Raw genomic sequence first — 16,307 nt, forward strand, 5'->3', positions numbered from 1 at the left:
TAATTAAACTAAGTTTCAGGCAACTGCTCTCAAGAAGTCTAGCGATTTCTCTGAAAACATTATGGGAATGCTACATTTTAGTGTAATATCATATAGGTCTACTTTATCAAGTCAATTAAAAAAACAAAACATGTTTAAATATCCAACAGTAAAACAAAGCGATAAAAAAACAACACAAAAACAACACCACATTAAAACAGTTTTCAATACCTGAGTAAGGTCTAGCTGGTTTTGCAGCATTGTGATGGCTTTCCAGCGCATAGGGTGGTTTTGGTTGTAAAGGTTTCTGTGGCGGGACTGGCCTTGCTATCTGACTGGACATTGGCTGTATAGGAATGTTGAGACATCGCTTCACCGCCTCACTGTTGGTGTTAGGCTGGGACATGTATGACATCTTGGTATCTTAATACTGACGGCTACAAATAAAATAAAATATGAAATAAAACTAATCATTTAAGCAAAACAGAAGTTTGTTCAAATATGAAATAATTTATAAGATAAAACTTTCCGTATCTTTGTATTTAAATTCCATCAGTTACTTTGAAGGTGTGGACAGCCTGGCCATTGACAACATATATACTGCAGTTGTTTTTTTTTGTATCAATTTAAGTATGTAGCTGGTATGAAAAAAGATTTGTTGTCTTAAAGAATACTATGTGGTGATCCTTCTCCTTGCCTTGTTTACCTTAAGGACTGCACAGGAATACAAGGAATTTGTCAGGCTGATCCGCACCTGGACTGGTCCCAAATGTAAATGTGCCATGTGCTTATAGTTGCTTTTATACTTTTCTTTGCTGTTTGGCTTGTTGTGTTGCTTTATTTATTTATTTGTGTGCTTCTTAGTTTCGTCCTTAGCTAAAGACTTTTGTTTTTTTTTTTTTTTTTTTTTTTTTTTTTTTGCATTTATCAGTTTAATTTGTTTGTCTGCTTCCATGTTTTTTTTGGTTTTTATTCTTATTTGTGGTGTCGCCTGGTGAGTCTCAGCGCGTGTGGACTGGCCATACAGCTGGCAAAACCAGGCGAAACTATCTTAAACTTTTTATCACTACTTCATCTATCCATTTACTCATTATCTTAACAATAGTTTTTCATTTTAACTAAGTACTTACATTTAAATAGTAATATAAGTCATAATTTAGTATATTCTTAATATATTTTTTTATATATATCTTTTTTCTCTCTCTTTCATGCATGATGCCAATCTGTTTTTATTGTGATAACTTTGTAGATGACAGAGGCGGGTTTTGGCACTGTGTATGACCCTCTCAGGCCCCTTTTCCCTCTCTACATCTTTCTTTCGGTAGGTTGGGATAAGTACTTTACTTGGGGAATTAGGTTTTCTGTCTCACACTTGTCACACACCCGACTGTCAACTACTAATTTCTTATTTTATGCCCATAGACTTGTATTTTTACTTGCATGTACCAATATAATATGCTTATCTTTTTTTTATGCTATGCTTTAACCATGTACTTTTTTTTACAGCCTTTTTTAATAGTTATATTATTTTTACATATGTTTGTCGGGAAATAGCTTTAAGCTAATGTTTTTGTTATATATAGTATCCGACGTTAAATAAAGTTTCTTGTATCTTGTATCTTGTATCTTAGCTTCACTGTACATAGTATACATGCAAGAAATATGTGAATGACTCAATGAGCCGCTTGACAGATTCCTTAACTGGCATGTTGAAGTAGCTATACCAATATGTACAACATAAAAACCAGTGATTCTGAGTGTCACTCAGAATCTTATCAGTACTTACATCAAATCAATAATAATTCCATGCTATCACTCACTGTTTGTTTTAATTATTCTCAGTAACACATACCCTAATTGAATTATGTCCTTTGAGCAAGACACATTAAATTGCAAGTCAAAAGTCAATTTAGCAGAACGAGTTGTATTGATTAAATGGTATAAACAGCATGATATTACACCATGAAAACTACTGAAACATGTATAAGCCTGAGAATCACGTGGTACAAACCAGTAAAAATAAAGTCATTAAAATTGTTTGTATACGGCGTTGCTAATCACCTGGGCGCATGCGTATTACAGCCGGAAATGTGCAGGTGAGCTTGCAGCTCTCCAATTTGGAGATTTTGCGGGTGAATTTGACAGACAAGTATTTCACAACAAGTTGGTAGTTTTGGTTGTTTTTGTCATCACACCATTATGATTACAGAGCTGTCTCAACGAATCTTAACAACACGAATATTAGTTCAATTCATTGTTACTTTCATTCACCATTTTGTTTGAATTATTTCTCGTGATGGGTGTTGCCTTGTTTCTGTATCCGAAAGTGTTGACACTTAAGTTAAGGTCTATGCCAATTTGACAATTTGAAATTCTTACGTAGAATTGTGATCGTCGAAACAATACTAGAAGCCGGCGGGTATCAAAAAAAAATGAATAAGGTTGAAAAGAAATCCCTCTAAGTAAATTGTAAAGTATCAATGACACAAAGGCATGTCCCAATAGCGCTAGGGTATAGCAGAAAATGCATAGAAATTTTTGGTACAAGTAAATGGTAACGTAGGTCAGATTCAACAAAATATATACCTATTCATCAATCGAAGGATATGTCAGAGTAAATGAGCTGAGCAGTATTTTTCTAAGAAAATGTGATAATACTGTCTAATAAGAATCATGTGGGCAATTCAATTTTCTTTTCAATTCAATTTTATTTAGGTATATGATCAATAATACAAAATTAAGTAGAAAATGGACTAAAACATGGAAGTTTATAAAAAAAGAAAGAAAAAAAGCAATACATTTGTGTACCAACAAGACAGTTTTAATAGTCAATTAATTGCACAAAAGTCTTTTCGGATGATATAATTATAGTGGTGATCACGTATACCTGGGATAGCCCAATAAAGTACAAGTACCAAAAAACAGGGCTGCCAGTGGGCGTGGTCCCTTTTCCCAGTATGTTAAAGTGGAAAATCTTTTAAGAGCTCCTAGTCAGAAACTGCTGGCTTGATTTTAAAATGATTTCACACAAATGATCCTTGTGTTACCCTCCACTAAGATTGTTCAAATTATTCTGATTCCTAAAAAAATATGGCGGCCAGTGGGGATGGTCACTTTTCCCTATAATTATGTATTTAGAAATCTTCTTGTCAGAAACAACAGCCCCAATTTTAAAATAGTTTTCTGTATAAATTACTCATATTTTTGTAAGCTTCACCTTGAGAGTATTAACATTTTCAGTATGTTTCTTAAACAACAGAAAAATGAATAATATACTGTGCAAATTTCAGATTGACAAGTGTTAAAATTAACAAGGTCAAAAAGTAATGGTCCTTCTCAGGTTAGCAACTTAGGCTTATTATTAGGCCCAAGAATTTATTTTATTTTGTAAGTTCGAGAAACCTTGGTCCACAGCGAGAATGAAAACCATGCCCTAAATATTAATTATAATTATATTTAACCATGTACAGTTGAAACTCAATATCTTGAACTCTCTTATTTCAAAGTCCTGGCTATCTGGAGTCCTGTTCCAAAAATACATGCACAAAATATAAATTTAAGTCGAATTTCGGTTATCTCGAAGTGAAATACTTGACACTTAGAATTCGAGATACCGAGTTTCCAATGTATTTCATACAGATAATATAGTAGAATAGTTACTGAAATGTTAAAATTTTACATTATACAGCAAGCTATGGCTGATGAAAAGGTACAGAAGAGGTACTTCATAGCAAAGGTGAATAACTTCCCTTCATTAAGACGAGCAGTACAAACCAGTCAATGGGCGTGTGCGTTCAGGACAACTCCACCCCAGCCACAAGATATTCTAACACAGGCATATACACAAGGAACAGTTATAATCATATTCAGTGTAAGCAATTGTCATGGTTGGCATGGTTACGCAGAAATGTTGAATGTTCCTGGTGAAGCATCAAAGAGAACTGAAGGTACTGCTGAAGCTTCGAGAAAAGCTCAAAGTTCCTGTAATACTTCAAAGGAAATTATTAATGCTGATACTACTGCACAGAGAGCTGAAGATGTAAATAATTATATTTCAGAACATTCAGAAAGTATTTCAGTCTCCCAGGATAGTGAAAGCTCACAGATTGATGTTAATACTGGAAGTGAAAGCAAAATCAGTCACCCAAAATTTGAATATAAAAACTTACCTGGAAAATCTTCAGAGTTTCTTTATTTTGATATTAATTGGAAATTGAATTACCAAGACTTTGGAGAACAGTGCTTGAATTCTAAAATGACTGAAGATTTGTACTGTATAGAAAATCTCACAGGAAACAAAATCCAAGTGAATAAATGTAGAAACTGGCAGGAAGTGGAATCAGAAGTAGGGGTGGTAATGTGTGAGAAAATGCAGGAATTGTATGACAATTTATGTAAGAAACGTGATGAAAAAAAGCTGAAGGAGGTGGAATGTCTAGCAGAACCATTCTACAAAGAGACTAAGGTATTGACTGTACAGGAGACATGGATGAAGATTGTTACTCAGGTTGAGCAGGAACTCGGCAAAGTTTTACTGGCTTGTCCATTTGGGAGTCAAAGGTATTCACAGCCACTTTATTTTGAATAACTTTCGAAATTGTATGATAATGATAAATATCCTTTGTGTATTTGTTGGTAAGTAAAAGCTGTCCTCCAACAACAAACCTTGGTAATCTAAAAGTTTAAGTCTTCTCTATAACCATTATCATGCTCTCCATACATGCCATAATTTTTCAGGACTTTTCCGGGATTCTGAGTTAAAATTTCCGGGATTTTTACCCTTTGTCTGGGACATATACACTGTGACATTGGTATTCATCTGTTTCATGCATAAATGTCATAAAATTACATGTGGTTTCCTGAGATAAACATTGTTCACTCGTTTATAACTATAAGCATAATTTGGTGCAAATGTCGTCTAGCTTTCTAAGGGAGGTAAATACAGGTAATACACATTTATAGTTTGAATTGATTGTGTTCCCGAGGTGAACAGAATTAGGAGACTTACTATATATACGAAGAATTAACCTGGTCATTGTGAATTAGAATCTAGCTAAGAGTGATATCATCGATCTGTGATATTTGTTGGAATTTACTTGCACGTTTAGCTGTTTTAGTGCTACCACTGGCTGCTGAGTCTGCAGCACGCTTTGACATGATTAATAACTTTTAAAGGCACAAATGAACTGATAGCTTTGAAATTTTAGGAGAATAAAATTAATACGATATTTTATATGCATTGAACCTTTGCTCAAAAACACTTTCATGACTGCTCTTTTTTGTCATCCCTTTGAACTCTGCCAAAACTTTTATTAACCAACATAATTATACTCATTTTCAGTTTGCACTTAAACTTACCCCTTCAAGTTTGTCGGGACAAAATTAGATTGCTTTTTCGGCTTAACCATGAAACTCGTGCTTTCAAACATATTTAATGATGGTATCTTTAACAGTTATTAATCAATTAACCGTTCACAATTATAATCAAAGTTGTGCAAAGCGGGAGAGAGATCAATGGCTTAATCAACACGTGTCCTGCTCTAGGGCATGAAACTGATATTGGAGAATTAGGAATAAACAATATGGGACACAGGGGACTGTTTATTGTGGGTTTTTTTAACGTAAAATTCAACAATTTATAGACCAAAAAATTAGTTTTTTTGGGGAGGTGGGGGGTGGGTATTTTAATTTTTCCGGGACATTGCAACACTGTCCTAGACACCGGGACGAGCATGTCATTTCCGGGACAGTCCCGAACAATCCGGGACGTATCACATGTATGTGTTCTCTATGAATATAAACTAAATATATGGTAACCTATTACATTTTAAAAATACACTTTATACATCAGGTGAACATATTTATACAGTTTCTTGATAATGTCAGGTACTAGCAGTTGTACATTTGTGTAATGGCACTGTTAGTGGGTGTATACAAACACCTGTAGTTTTAAATTCATTTACAGTTTCTTTTTTCAGGTATAACCTTCACACACCTTCCAGCGACACTGATATGTTCATTGTGTATCAAGCAAGGACTAGTGATATTCTCAGCTTCCATCCACCAAAACAGACTATCAAGGTACACATGATTTTAACCGTAATGCATGTCTTCATTTTGGACATCATGATACTTTTTATACTTTAAAATAATTAACTTTAATAGGCATAATATTTCATAAAAAAATAGCCAAAATAGCTTGACATAGATTGTTGAAAGTAAAAAATTTCAAGGATCAAATATACTGGAATTTTTATTTGTTTGCTAGCTTGGAGCTAAAATTAGTCCGCAACATGTGATAATGATTTTACAGTATTTACATTCATTATACACTTTGTATGGAAAGAAAAAAGCATTTATTTTCGTATAAACAACTGGTGTAATAAAATCAAAGACAGCCCTTTCCTCAAGATTGCATGCACAATCTGATGTCATTCTGAAAAACATAAACAAAATGGTGTTGTTTGAAAAATTCTTTCAGAATTGGATGCCAAAATTTCAAAAAGAACATTAAATTGTAGCTTAAACTGATTTTTATGACGATAAAGATCAACATTGAATTGACAGGATTGCATGATTTTCCACTGGATTTAAAGATACCTAAATAAAAAGCAGGAATACTACTTCCAGAAGACGAATTACAATTGAACGTGGGTTGGAATATTTGGCTGTTCTATTTAGATGTAGAAAAGAACGATATCTGAAATATATTTATTTTGAATTTCTGACACTCGTGGAATGCAAACCACTTATTTCTGTAGCTAGCTATAGCAAAAATTCAAATATAAGAATTGAATGCTAATTTTTGTGGGTTTAATCAGGTATCTTGCAAATCATCTAAGAAGTGCTAGCATGATTCATTGATTTACAGCCTGAAGTTTATGGATCATAGGCAAATATCTTAAAGACAGGCCTATATATTTTATTTAACCAAACAAAAGGTAATAAGGAAGTTTACAACTGTGAGAAGTTTCATAAAAATCATTTGTAGAAAGTTTTTTGTATGCAAATATGTCATCAAAATTGTAATGTGATTTTCCCTTAGATTTCCATTACGAAAATTGATTGTCCTCCGCTCCATATTTTTACGTTCCCCAAAGGTGAGGCATACTGGTCCTGCCTGTCCCATAATTTTATTATGTTATTGCCCTTTGATAATTCAACAGTAGTATACTATAATACAATTCTTGTCCATAGTATTTCTCAGCAAGTACTGGTTTGAATTTAGTGAAACTTCATAGGAAAGTTTATCATCAAGAAGAGAAGCCAGTATCTTTGTGTTCTGGTCGGATGATTTAAATTATACCAAGTTATTGATTTTTGATTATTCAACAGTAGTGTATTATTGTACAGTTCTTGTTCAGAGTATTTCTCAGCAGCCACTTCTTGGAATTTAGCCTTACTTCATATGAAGGTCTATCATCAAGAGGAGATGCGCATATTCTTTTCTTGTTCCAGTCAGATGATTTTTTCACAGAGTTAGTGCCCTTTCATCATTCAACAGTAGTATACTATTATAGTACAATTCTTGTTTGGAGTATTTCCCATACTCCTGGAGTACTTCATAGGAAGGTTCATCATCACTAGGAGATTTGCATATTTTCTTTGTGTTCCAGTTGGATGATTTTTCACACAGTTATTACCCTTTGATTATTCAACAATACTATAGTACAATTCTTGTACAATTCTTGTCAGGAGTATTTCTCAGCAACCACTAGATGGAGTTTAGTCAAACTTCATAGGAAGGTTCATCATTTAGAGGAGATGCACATATTGTCTTTATGTTTTGGTCAGATGATTTTTCACTGAGTTATTGCCCTATGATTATTCAACAGTAGTGTACCATTGTACAGTTCTTGTCTGGAGTATTTCTCAGCAACCACTTGTTGGAATTTAGCCAAACTTCATAGGAAGCTTTACTATCTAGAGGAGATGCCAATATTATCTTCATGTTTTGGTCAGATGAATTTTCACTGAGTTATTGCCCTTTGATTATTCAACATTGGTATAGTACCATTTCTTGCCGGGAGTATTCCTCAGCAACCACTGGCTGGAATTCAGCTAAACTTTATAGGAAGCTTCACTCTCAAAGGAGTTGTGCATATGATTTTTCAATGAGATACTGGCCTTTGATTATTCAACATTAGCACTAAACTATATGTGCCCAGTCAGTGTATTCCACTTTGTTCTTTTAATATGCAACATATTTTGGGGAGCATCTATTGGTTTTACCAATATTTTCTTGTTTAAATAAGTCTAGCTAAAAGTTCAAAGTAGATAACCCCAACTTTATTATTGGCAGATTTTTTTTGATATTTTGTAAAAATTGTATTCTTAGCTCGACTATTTGAAAAATAGGTAGAGCAGTTGGACTCATCCATGCATCGGCTTTGGAGTAAGTGTCGCAAAGTTTTTGTATATAAGTTGTTATCTCAGTACCCACTAATGGTTACTGACTGAAACTTCAGAGACTTGGTCACTGTGATGATTTGACATACCATTACATAGTTTTTATAACTCTAATTTGCTTTGTTACAAAATTATGCCCCTTTTCTGACCTAGCAATTTTGGTAAAAGTTTTTGTATATAAGCTGGTATCTAGGTACCCACTTAACGGAATGGATTGAAACTTCACACACTTATTCACTGTGATGATCTTACATGAATTGCATAGGATTTATAACGCATTTTTACTATTTTATGCCCCTTTTTCGACTTTTGTATACATTCAGTTGACAAGGCTGTTGAACAGTCTAGCATTGCTGTCCTCCGACAACTCTTGTCATCAAATGCTAAATTGTTGAAAAAAGAATTTGATCTTAACATGTAAAACTACCCTAAAACAAAATACATTTTCTAGAATAAACTAAAACAAGCCCAGGTGAAAACAAGTCAGATTTTCTCTCTGTTGCAGCCGGAGCACGCTTGAAAAGATGGAGAGTGTCAGACTTCTCTATCTACATGGGTATGAATATTGTATTTTCCAAAATGTAAAATTTGTATGATTAGAACTTGTTCAATGCCTTTACAGAATCACGAGAGTGAGTCATGTGATTACACTATACATGAGGTGTACAGATATTGTGAGCTGCTACTGAGTGGTGATGCTAGGTGTGTAGAGACTTTATTCCTTCATGAGTCAACAGTAGTACAGGCTTCACAAGAGTGGCACATTCTCAAACAGGGCAGGAAGATGCTCCTGAACAAGTAAGGGTGTAAAGTTGCTTATGATAGTAGATGCTTACTTTAAATATATGTATCACTCCCTAGAACAAACAGAAGTAAATAAAAATACATTTCAGTGTCATAATATTGAGCTTTATTAAGTGAAATTTTGCAAATAGTATGTATTTTTTAGCTCACTTCGTGCTCAGGTTGAACTTTTCTGATCGTTCACTATACGATGTCCGTTCATCTGTTTGTCTTCCGTCCACACTTTTCTTCAAACCTCATCTCCCTTAAAACTGATTGGTGAAAATTGATGTTCCTTGGGTGGTCCTCTTCAAATTTATTCAAATGTTTCCGCTTGATTGCACATAGGGACCTCCAGAACTGAAATTAGAAAAGTCTTCAAACAACATTTCCTCCTATACAGTTGGTCTGATTTTGAAATAATTCACACAAATGGTCCATATGTGCCCTCTACCAAGACTGATCAAATTATTTCGATTTGCCAAAAAACATGGGTGCCATTGGTCACATTTTCCTATATGTATATAGTGGAAACTTTAAATATCTTCTTGTATAAAACTGCTGGCTTGATTTTGAAATAATTTCACACAAATGGTCCTTGTTTGACCCTCTATTAAGACTATTCAAATTATTTTGATTTGGCTCCCAGAGTGCGAGGTCCCTTTTCCCTATCTTTATATAGTGGAAACTTTTAAAGCCTTCTTGTATGAAACTGCTGGCCTGATTTTAAAAATAATTTCACACAAATGGTCTATGTGTGACACTCGACTAAAATTGTTCAAATTATTTTGATATGTCAAAAAACATTGCCGCCAGGGGTCGTGGTCTCTTTTTCCCTATAATTATGTATATATTTGAAACTTTAAAAGTCTTCTTGTCAGAAACAGCAGGCCCAATTTTAAAATAATTTCACACAAATGTTTCTTAGGTGACCCTTTACGAAGATTGTACAAATTATATTGTTTAGTAAAAAACATGGCCATCAGGGTGTGTGGTCAGTTTTCCCTATATGTAGTAATAACTTAAAAGATCAAAGCTTCTTGTTTGATATTGTCATATCACATCATTCCCCCAACATGTTACCCCACCTCTGCACACCTCATAACACACACATACACATTACCTGCCTGTATTTATTTAGTAGAAACTTATTAAATATTCTTGTCAGAAAACACTGACACTATTTCAAAATAATTTTACAGAAATTTTCATTACATAACCATCTGCCAAAACAGTTCAGGCAAGCACTTAACTTAGGTGAGCAATCTAGGGCAATCATGGCCCTCTTGTCATCATTTCATTGACATCCCCTAACTGAAGTTTTATGTATTAGCAGATTTTGTTCTGATGCTTCCAAAGTCTGCATTATGGTAGGACCTCATATACTGTTACTGTTTTATCAGACATAATTTTGCTGTATAAGCATTCAGTGAAGAAGTTTCTGAGAAACCTGCTTATCGAGATTTTCATTTCTATTCAATAACTTGAGTGGAGATACTGAAATGAATAGGTAGCTTACTGAAGACCAAGGTTGGGACCATAAGATTGCGATCACGGTTATTAAAAAACAGATTTTATTTTGCTGGGATCACTGGACTTTGTGTAAAGCAAGCTTATATGAAGCACTAGGTTTGAATTGTATTGGAAGGGCATTGTTACTAAAAATAAAATAATAATTTCCACCCTTATTTAGGAATGAGATAATGCACTAGAAGTTTGTATGTAGTAGATTCATAGACAGAAAGGCTGGTGGATTGTTTTTGTGGCCACTAGGGTCAAAGTCACAGTTCGATCAAGGTCTCTGTTACTAAAAATAAAAATAAAAATGTTTGAAAAACCTGGTTTTCAAAAAATGTCCATGTCTCTTTTTTCACATATTGAAATGCCATTTGGGATCAGTGTGGTTGAAGTCAATTACAATTACTAAAAATAGAGAGAGAGAAAAACAACAGTGTTTGCTTGAAAACTAGTTTGATTATTTATCAGATGGTCGTTGGTCAGTAACTTAAGTACATACTGATATATTGTCACCAAACTTGGTGCATATACTTTATACTAAAGATAAATCATATAGAGTATTAACTTGGATTGTATTTGAGCCACTTGGGTCAAGGTTAAAGTTGCTGTTACTAAAACGTAAAATGATTTTTTTGCTCTATAACTCTAATTTGAGTGGGATATTGCAATGAAACTTGGTATGTAGGTACCTTACCAGAAAAAGAATTTGGGAATACTAGGTTAAATGCCAGTGTAATAACCTTTAGCCTGCTAACAGTGAGTGGTTTTGTCTTTGTGACCAGTGTAGACCAAGATCAGCCTGCATGTCCGTGCAGGCTGATCATGGTCTGCACTGTTTGCTTTTCAGTCAGTAAATTTTCAGTGAACACCTTTTGAATAATAAGTGGTAATGCCAAAATTAAATGATGGACCAGTCCATTTTAGAAATTTAGCATGGTAAAGGTTAAAATATGTTTCAGAGTAGTTTCTTGTATTGATGTATTGTCACCAAAGGTGGTACATTGTATTTAGCAAGTATAATTATGTTACCCTGACATGGGATTCTATTTGGAGCCACTGGACTCATAATCTGTTACTGAAATTAAAGAAGTGGTTTCTGCTCAATAATTATCCCCCGCTGATGAAATCGGGAGGGGGGTATTGAAATGGCGTTGTCCGTCCGAGCTCACATTTGCATACTTAGATGGCTATAGGAACAGTAGGTAACTGTACTTTTTCTTTGATGTCATTCATTCCATAAGGCTTTTATGTGGCTATTTTTCTCTTACGTGGCTAAAAGAACAATAGAGAGAACAAAAGAGTAGCCACATAAGTATCCATATGTAGGAACTTCCGTCCGTCCGCAGCCATTTCTCAGTAACTACCTGGTAGAATTTCATGAAACTTGAAATAAACATGAACCAACATACTGCGATGATGCCCGTCAAGTTTTTTTTTTGATTGGTCAATTTCCCTTAGAGTTATTGCCCTTGATTTAATGAAAAATGTCTGTCCGCAGCCATTTCTCAGTACTTAGCAGGTAGAATTTCATCAAACTTGAAATAGACATGAACCAAGATACTGCAATGATGCCCTTCAAGTTTTTGTTTCGATTGGTCAATTTCCCTTAGAGTTATTGCCCATGATTTAATGAAAAATGCACAAAAATGTCCTTCTGCAGCCATTTCTCAGTAACTAGCAGGTAGAATTTCATCAAACTTGAAATAAACATGAGCCAACATGCTGCAATGATGCCCGTCAAGTTTTTTTTTTCTTGATTGGTCAATTTCCTTTAGAGTTATAGCCCTTGATTTAATGAAAAATACACGTCTGCAGCCATTTCTCAGTAACAAGTTTGTAGAATTTCATGAAACTTGAAATAAATATGAACCAACATACTTTGATTATGCTCATCATTTTCTTTTTTTATGCCCCCCTTCAAAGAAGGAGGGGTATATTGTTTTGCAGATGTCGGTTGGTTGGTCTGTCGGTCGGTCGGTCGGTCTGTCGGAATGTAGACCAATCCGTTTCGAGATGATAACTCAAGAACGCTTAGGCCTAGGATCATGAAAGTTGATAGGGAGGTTGGTCATCACAAGCAGATGACCCCTATTGATTTTGAGGTCAGTATGTTAAAGGTCAAGGTCACAGTGACCTGAACACTTAAACGGTTTCCGGATGATAACTCAAGAACGCTGAGGCCTAGGGTCACAAAAGTTGATAGGGAGGTTGGTCATGACCCCTATTGATTTTGAGGTCAGTATGTCAAAGGTCAAGGTCACAGTGACCAGGAACAGTAAAATGGTTTCCGGGCAATAGCTTAAGCAGCTTGGGCCTAGTGTCAGGAAAATTGATAGTTAGGTTGGCCATGACCAGCAGATGATCCCTATTGATTTTGAGGTCATTAGATCCAATTTCAAGGTCACATTGGCCAGGAACAGTTAAACGGTTTCTGATCTTCTTGTCCAAAACCATAGGGCCTAGGGCTTTGATATTTGGTATGTAGCAAAATCTAGTGGTCCTCTACCAAGATTGTTCAGATTATTTCCCTTGGGTCAAATATGGCCCCACCCCAGTGGTCACATGGTTTATATAGACTTATATAGGAAAAAAAATTGAAAAATCTCTTGTCCAAAACCACAGGGCCTAGGGCTTTGATATTTTGTATATGACATCATCTAGTGGTACTCTACTAAGATTGTTAAAATTATTCCCCTAGGGTCAAATATAGCTCCACCCTGGGGGTCACATGGTTTACATAGACATATATAGGGAAAAACTTTGAAAATCTTCTTGTCCAAATCACAAAGACTATGGCTTTGATATTTTGTATTATTATACCTCACATAAATGTCCAATGCAAATTTCCCATTAGTGTAACTTGAATAATATATCATATTCCCCTGTGATTTTATATCACATGCGCAAAATCATTATTTTCAATTTCTGCGCAGGTGATATGATCCATAATTTCATATCACATGCGCAACAGCGTTGTTTTGTTCTTCTGCGCATGTGATATTATTTTTTTCATATCACCCGTTGAGAGATTGATACTTTCACATTGATTAAAAGACCGAGTCGATAAATTTTCAGACGAGGCGCTTATATAATTATACTTTAGGATTGAATTACCCTTTTCTGGTGCTCTTGCATGTGAGAACAGAGCCGAATTTTCTTTTTTATGCTAAGTGCAAAATATTTTGAAAACAATTTTTTATCATATATTGAATCGAAACTACCACTATAAGTTTGGAAATGATCTAATTAAGAAAATGAGTGCTCACAATTATATGTTTCGTTTAGAAAAAGGAAAGTTATCGCCGTTTTTCGAATGCAACTGATTGACGCAATATTGAAATATTAGAGTAAATATAGGGGTCAGCGATATGTAAACGTCTCGACTAAGTCTATCAAAAATTCTTCATTATTTGGTTAGTAATTACTTTTAATGTCAAATAAATTATGTTGATTTTCCAGTAAATGATTTGACCCTTATAATCTTTCGGTATAATAAAATAAATATTGCATTCCTGAGAGGGTGATATGAAAAATGTTCACCCCTTGAAATATGAATATAAACCTCGGCTAGCGCCTCGGTCAATATTCATATATCTTGTGGTGAACATTTTTCATATCACCCTCTCAGGAATGCAATATTTATATAATGTACCATCATCTAGTGGTTCTCTACCAAGTTTGTTCAAATTATCCCTCTAGGTTCAAATATGGCCACGCCCCAGGGGTCACATGGTTCATATAGACTTATATAGGGAAAAACTTAGAATCTTCATGTCCATAACTTACATCATTCAAATTTGGACCACATGTATAGTTTTGAGTAGCAAGATGAACCTTGACATGAGTTGACCTGGATCTTGACCTAGTGACCTACTTTCACATTTCTGTAGCTACAGCCTTCAAATTTGGACCACATGCATAGGTTTGTGTACGGAAGAAAACTTTGGCCTTGTTATTGACCTAATGACCTACTTTCACATTTTTGAAGGTACAGGCTTTAAATTTGGACCACATGCATAGTTTTTCTTCCAAAATAAAATTTGACCTTGATTTTGACCTGGTTACCTACTTTAACATTTCTCAAGCTACAGCCTTCAAATTTGAACCACAAGCATAGTTTTGTGTACTGAAATGAACTTTGATCTTGAGATTGACCTACTGACCTTCTTTCACATTTCTGAAAGTACAGTCATCAAATTTGGACCACTTGGATAGTTTTGTGTTCCGAAATTAAATTCGACCTTGATTTGACCTAGTGACCTACTTTCACATTTCTCAAGCTACAACCTTCAAATTTGAACCACATGCATAGTTTTGTGTACAGAAATTAACTTTGATCTTGAGATTGACTTAATGACCTGCTTTCACATTTCTGAAGCTACAGGTGCATATTTTTATGTCCTGAATTGAAATTTGACATTGACTTTTTTCTACAGCCTCATATTAGAAGCACATGCATAGTTCTGTCTACCGAAATGAACTTTGACCTTGAAATTGATCTAGTGGTCTACTTTCACATTTCTCAAGCCACAGCTTTCAAATTTGGACCACATACACATTGTTTTGTACCGAAATGAAATTTGACCTTCATTTTGACCTTGAGCTAGTCTTGAAATTTGGAACATTCAAAAATGGCTCAGTGGATGGCGCCAAGATCACTCTGTAATCTCTTGTTAGGTTAATAGGTTAAAGGTCAAGGTCAGACTAAACCAGAATGGTAGAACTTTTGTTTACAGTGAGCATATAATTTCTGTTCCTTGTGCAATTACTGAATGCATCAAGGGGGGCATTTCGTGTTCGAAGAGCTCTTGTTATTGGTTAATTTTTCATACAGTTATTGCCCTTTAATTTTTTAAAAATCCACAGATTTGTACATAACAAACCAACCAATTGGAAGAATTTCCTTAAACTTGGTCGCCTGGTTGCCACCTTGCCTTGGTCCCCCTCCCCAATTTTTTTTTTTTTTTTTCATTTTTAGCTCACCTGTCACAAAGTGACAAGGTGAGCTTTTGTGATCGCGCGGTGTCAGTCGTCCGTCGTCCATCTGTCCGTGCGTGCGTCCGTTTTTCATGGGATCTTTATGAAAGTTGGTCAGAATGTTCATCTTGATGATATCTAGGTCAGTGTCCAAACTGGGTCACGTGCCATCAAAAAGTAGGTCAGTAGGTCTAAAAATAGAAAAACCTTGTGACCTCTCTAGAGGCCATATATTACACAAGATCTTCATGAAAATTGGTCAGAACATTCACTTTGATGATATCTAGGTCAAGTTCGAAACTGGGTCACGTACCATCAAAATCTAGGTCAGTAGGTCAAATAATAGAAAAACCTTGTGACCTCTCTAAAGGCCATATTTTTCATGGGATCTGTATGAAAGTTTGTCTGAATGTTCATCTTGATGATATCTAGGTAAAGTTCGAAACTAGGTCATGTGCGGTCAAAAACTAGGTCAGTAGGTCTAAAAATAGAAAAACCTTGTGACCTCTCTAGAGGCCATATATTTCACAAGCTCTTCATGAAAATTGGTCAGAATGTTCACCTTGATGATATCTAGGTCAAGTTCGAAACCGGGTCACGTTCTTCAAAAACTAGGTCAGTAGGTCAAATAATAGAAAAAC

General features: G+C 34.9%; 2 protein-coding genes across 18 annotated transcripts in view; one reads left to right on the forward strand and one right to left on the reverse strand.

Moving 5' to 3' along the window:
* Positions 1–1,978, reverse strand: part of LOC123536346 (lipoxygenase homology domain-containing protein 1-like) — a 124,778-nt gene extending 122,800 nt beyond the window's left edge. For 9 of the 11 annotated variants that reach the window (XM_053528483.1, XM_053528476.1, XM_053528480.1 and 6 more), the window contains exons 1-2: positions 1,766–1,978; positions 211–416 (exon numbers count right to left, since the gene is read on the reverse strand). In XM_053528483.1, the coding sequence (XP_053384458.1) occupies positions 211–394 (184 nt within the window). In that variant the 5' untranslated portion in view covers positions 395–416; positions 1,766–1,978. The remainder of the gene's footprint in view (positions 1–210; positions 417–1,765) is intronic. The other 2 variants (XM_053528482.1, XM_053528481.1) reach the window with 1 other exon arrangement.
* The window catches only part of LOC123536344 (uncharacterized), a 377,622-nt gene that overhangs the window by 341,360 nt on the left and 19,955 nt on the right, over positions 1–16,307 (forward strand). For 3 of the 7 annotated variants that reach the window (XM_053528488.1, XM_053528490.1, XM_045319465.2), the window contains exons 2-4: positions 3,668–4,539; positions 5,958–6,060; positions 9,011–9,186. In XM_053528488.1, coding sequence (XP_053384463.1) covers positions 3,674–4,539; positions 5,958–6,060; positions 9,011–9,186 — 1,145 coding nt within the window. In that variant the 5' untranslated portion in view covers positions 3,668–3,673. Of the gene's footprint in view, positions 1–2,062; positions 2,143–2,177; positions 2,421–2,451; positions 3,320–3,667; positions 4,540–5,957; positions 6,061–9,010; positions 9,187–16,307 lie in introns of those variants that run through there. The other 4 variants (XM_045319462.2, XM_045319463.2, XM_045319461.2 and 1 more) reach the window with 4 other exon arrangements.

Source organism: Mercenaria mercenaria, chromosome 17 (assembly GCF_021730395.1).
Source record: "Mercenaria mercenaria strain notata chromosome 17, MADL_Memer_1, whole genome shotgun sequence".
NCBI lineage: Eukaryota > Metazoa > Mollusca > Bivalvia > Venerida > Veneridae > Mercenaria > Mercenaria mercenaria.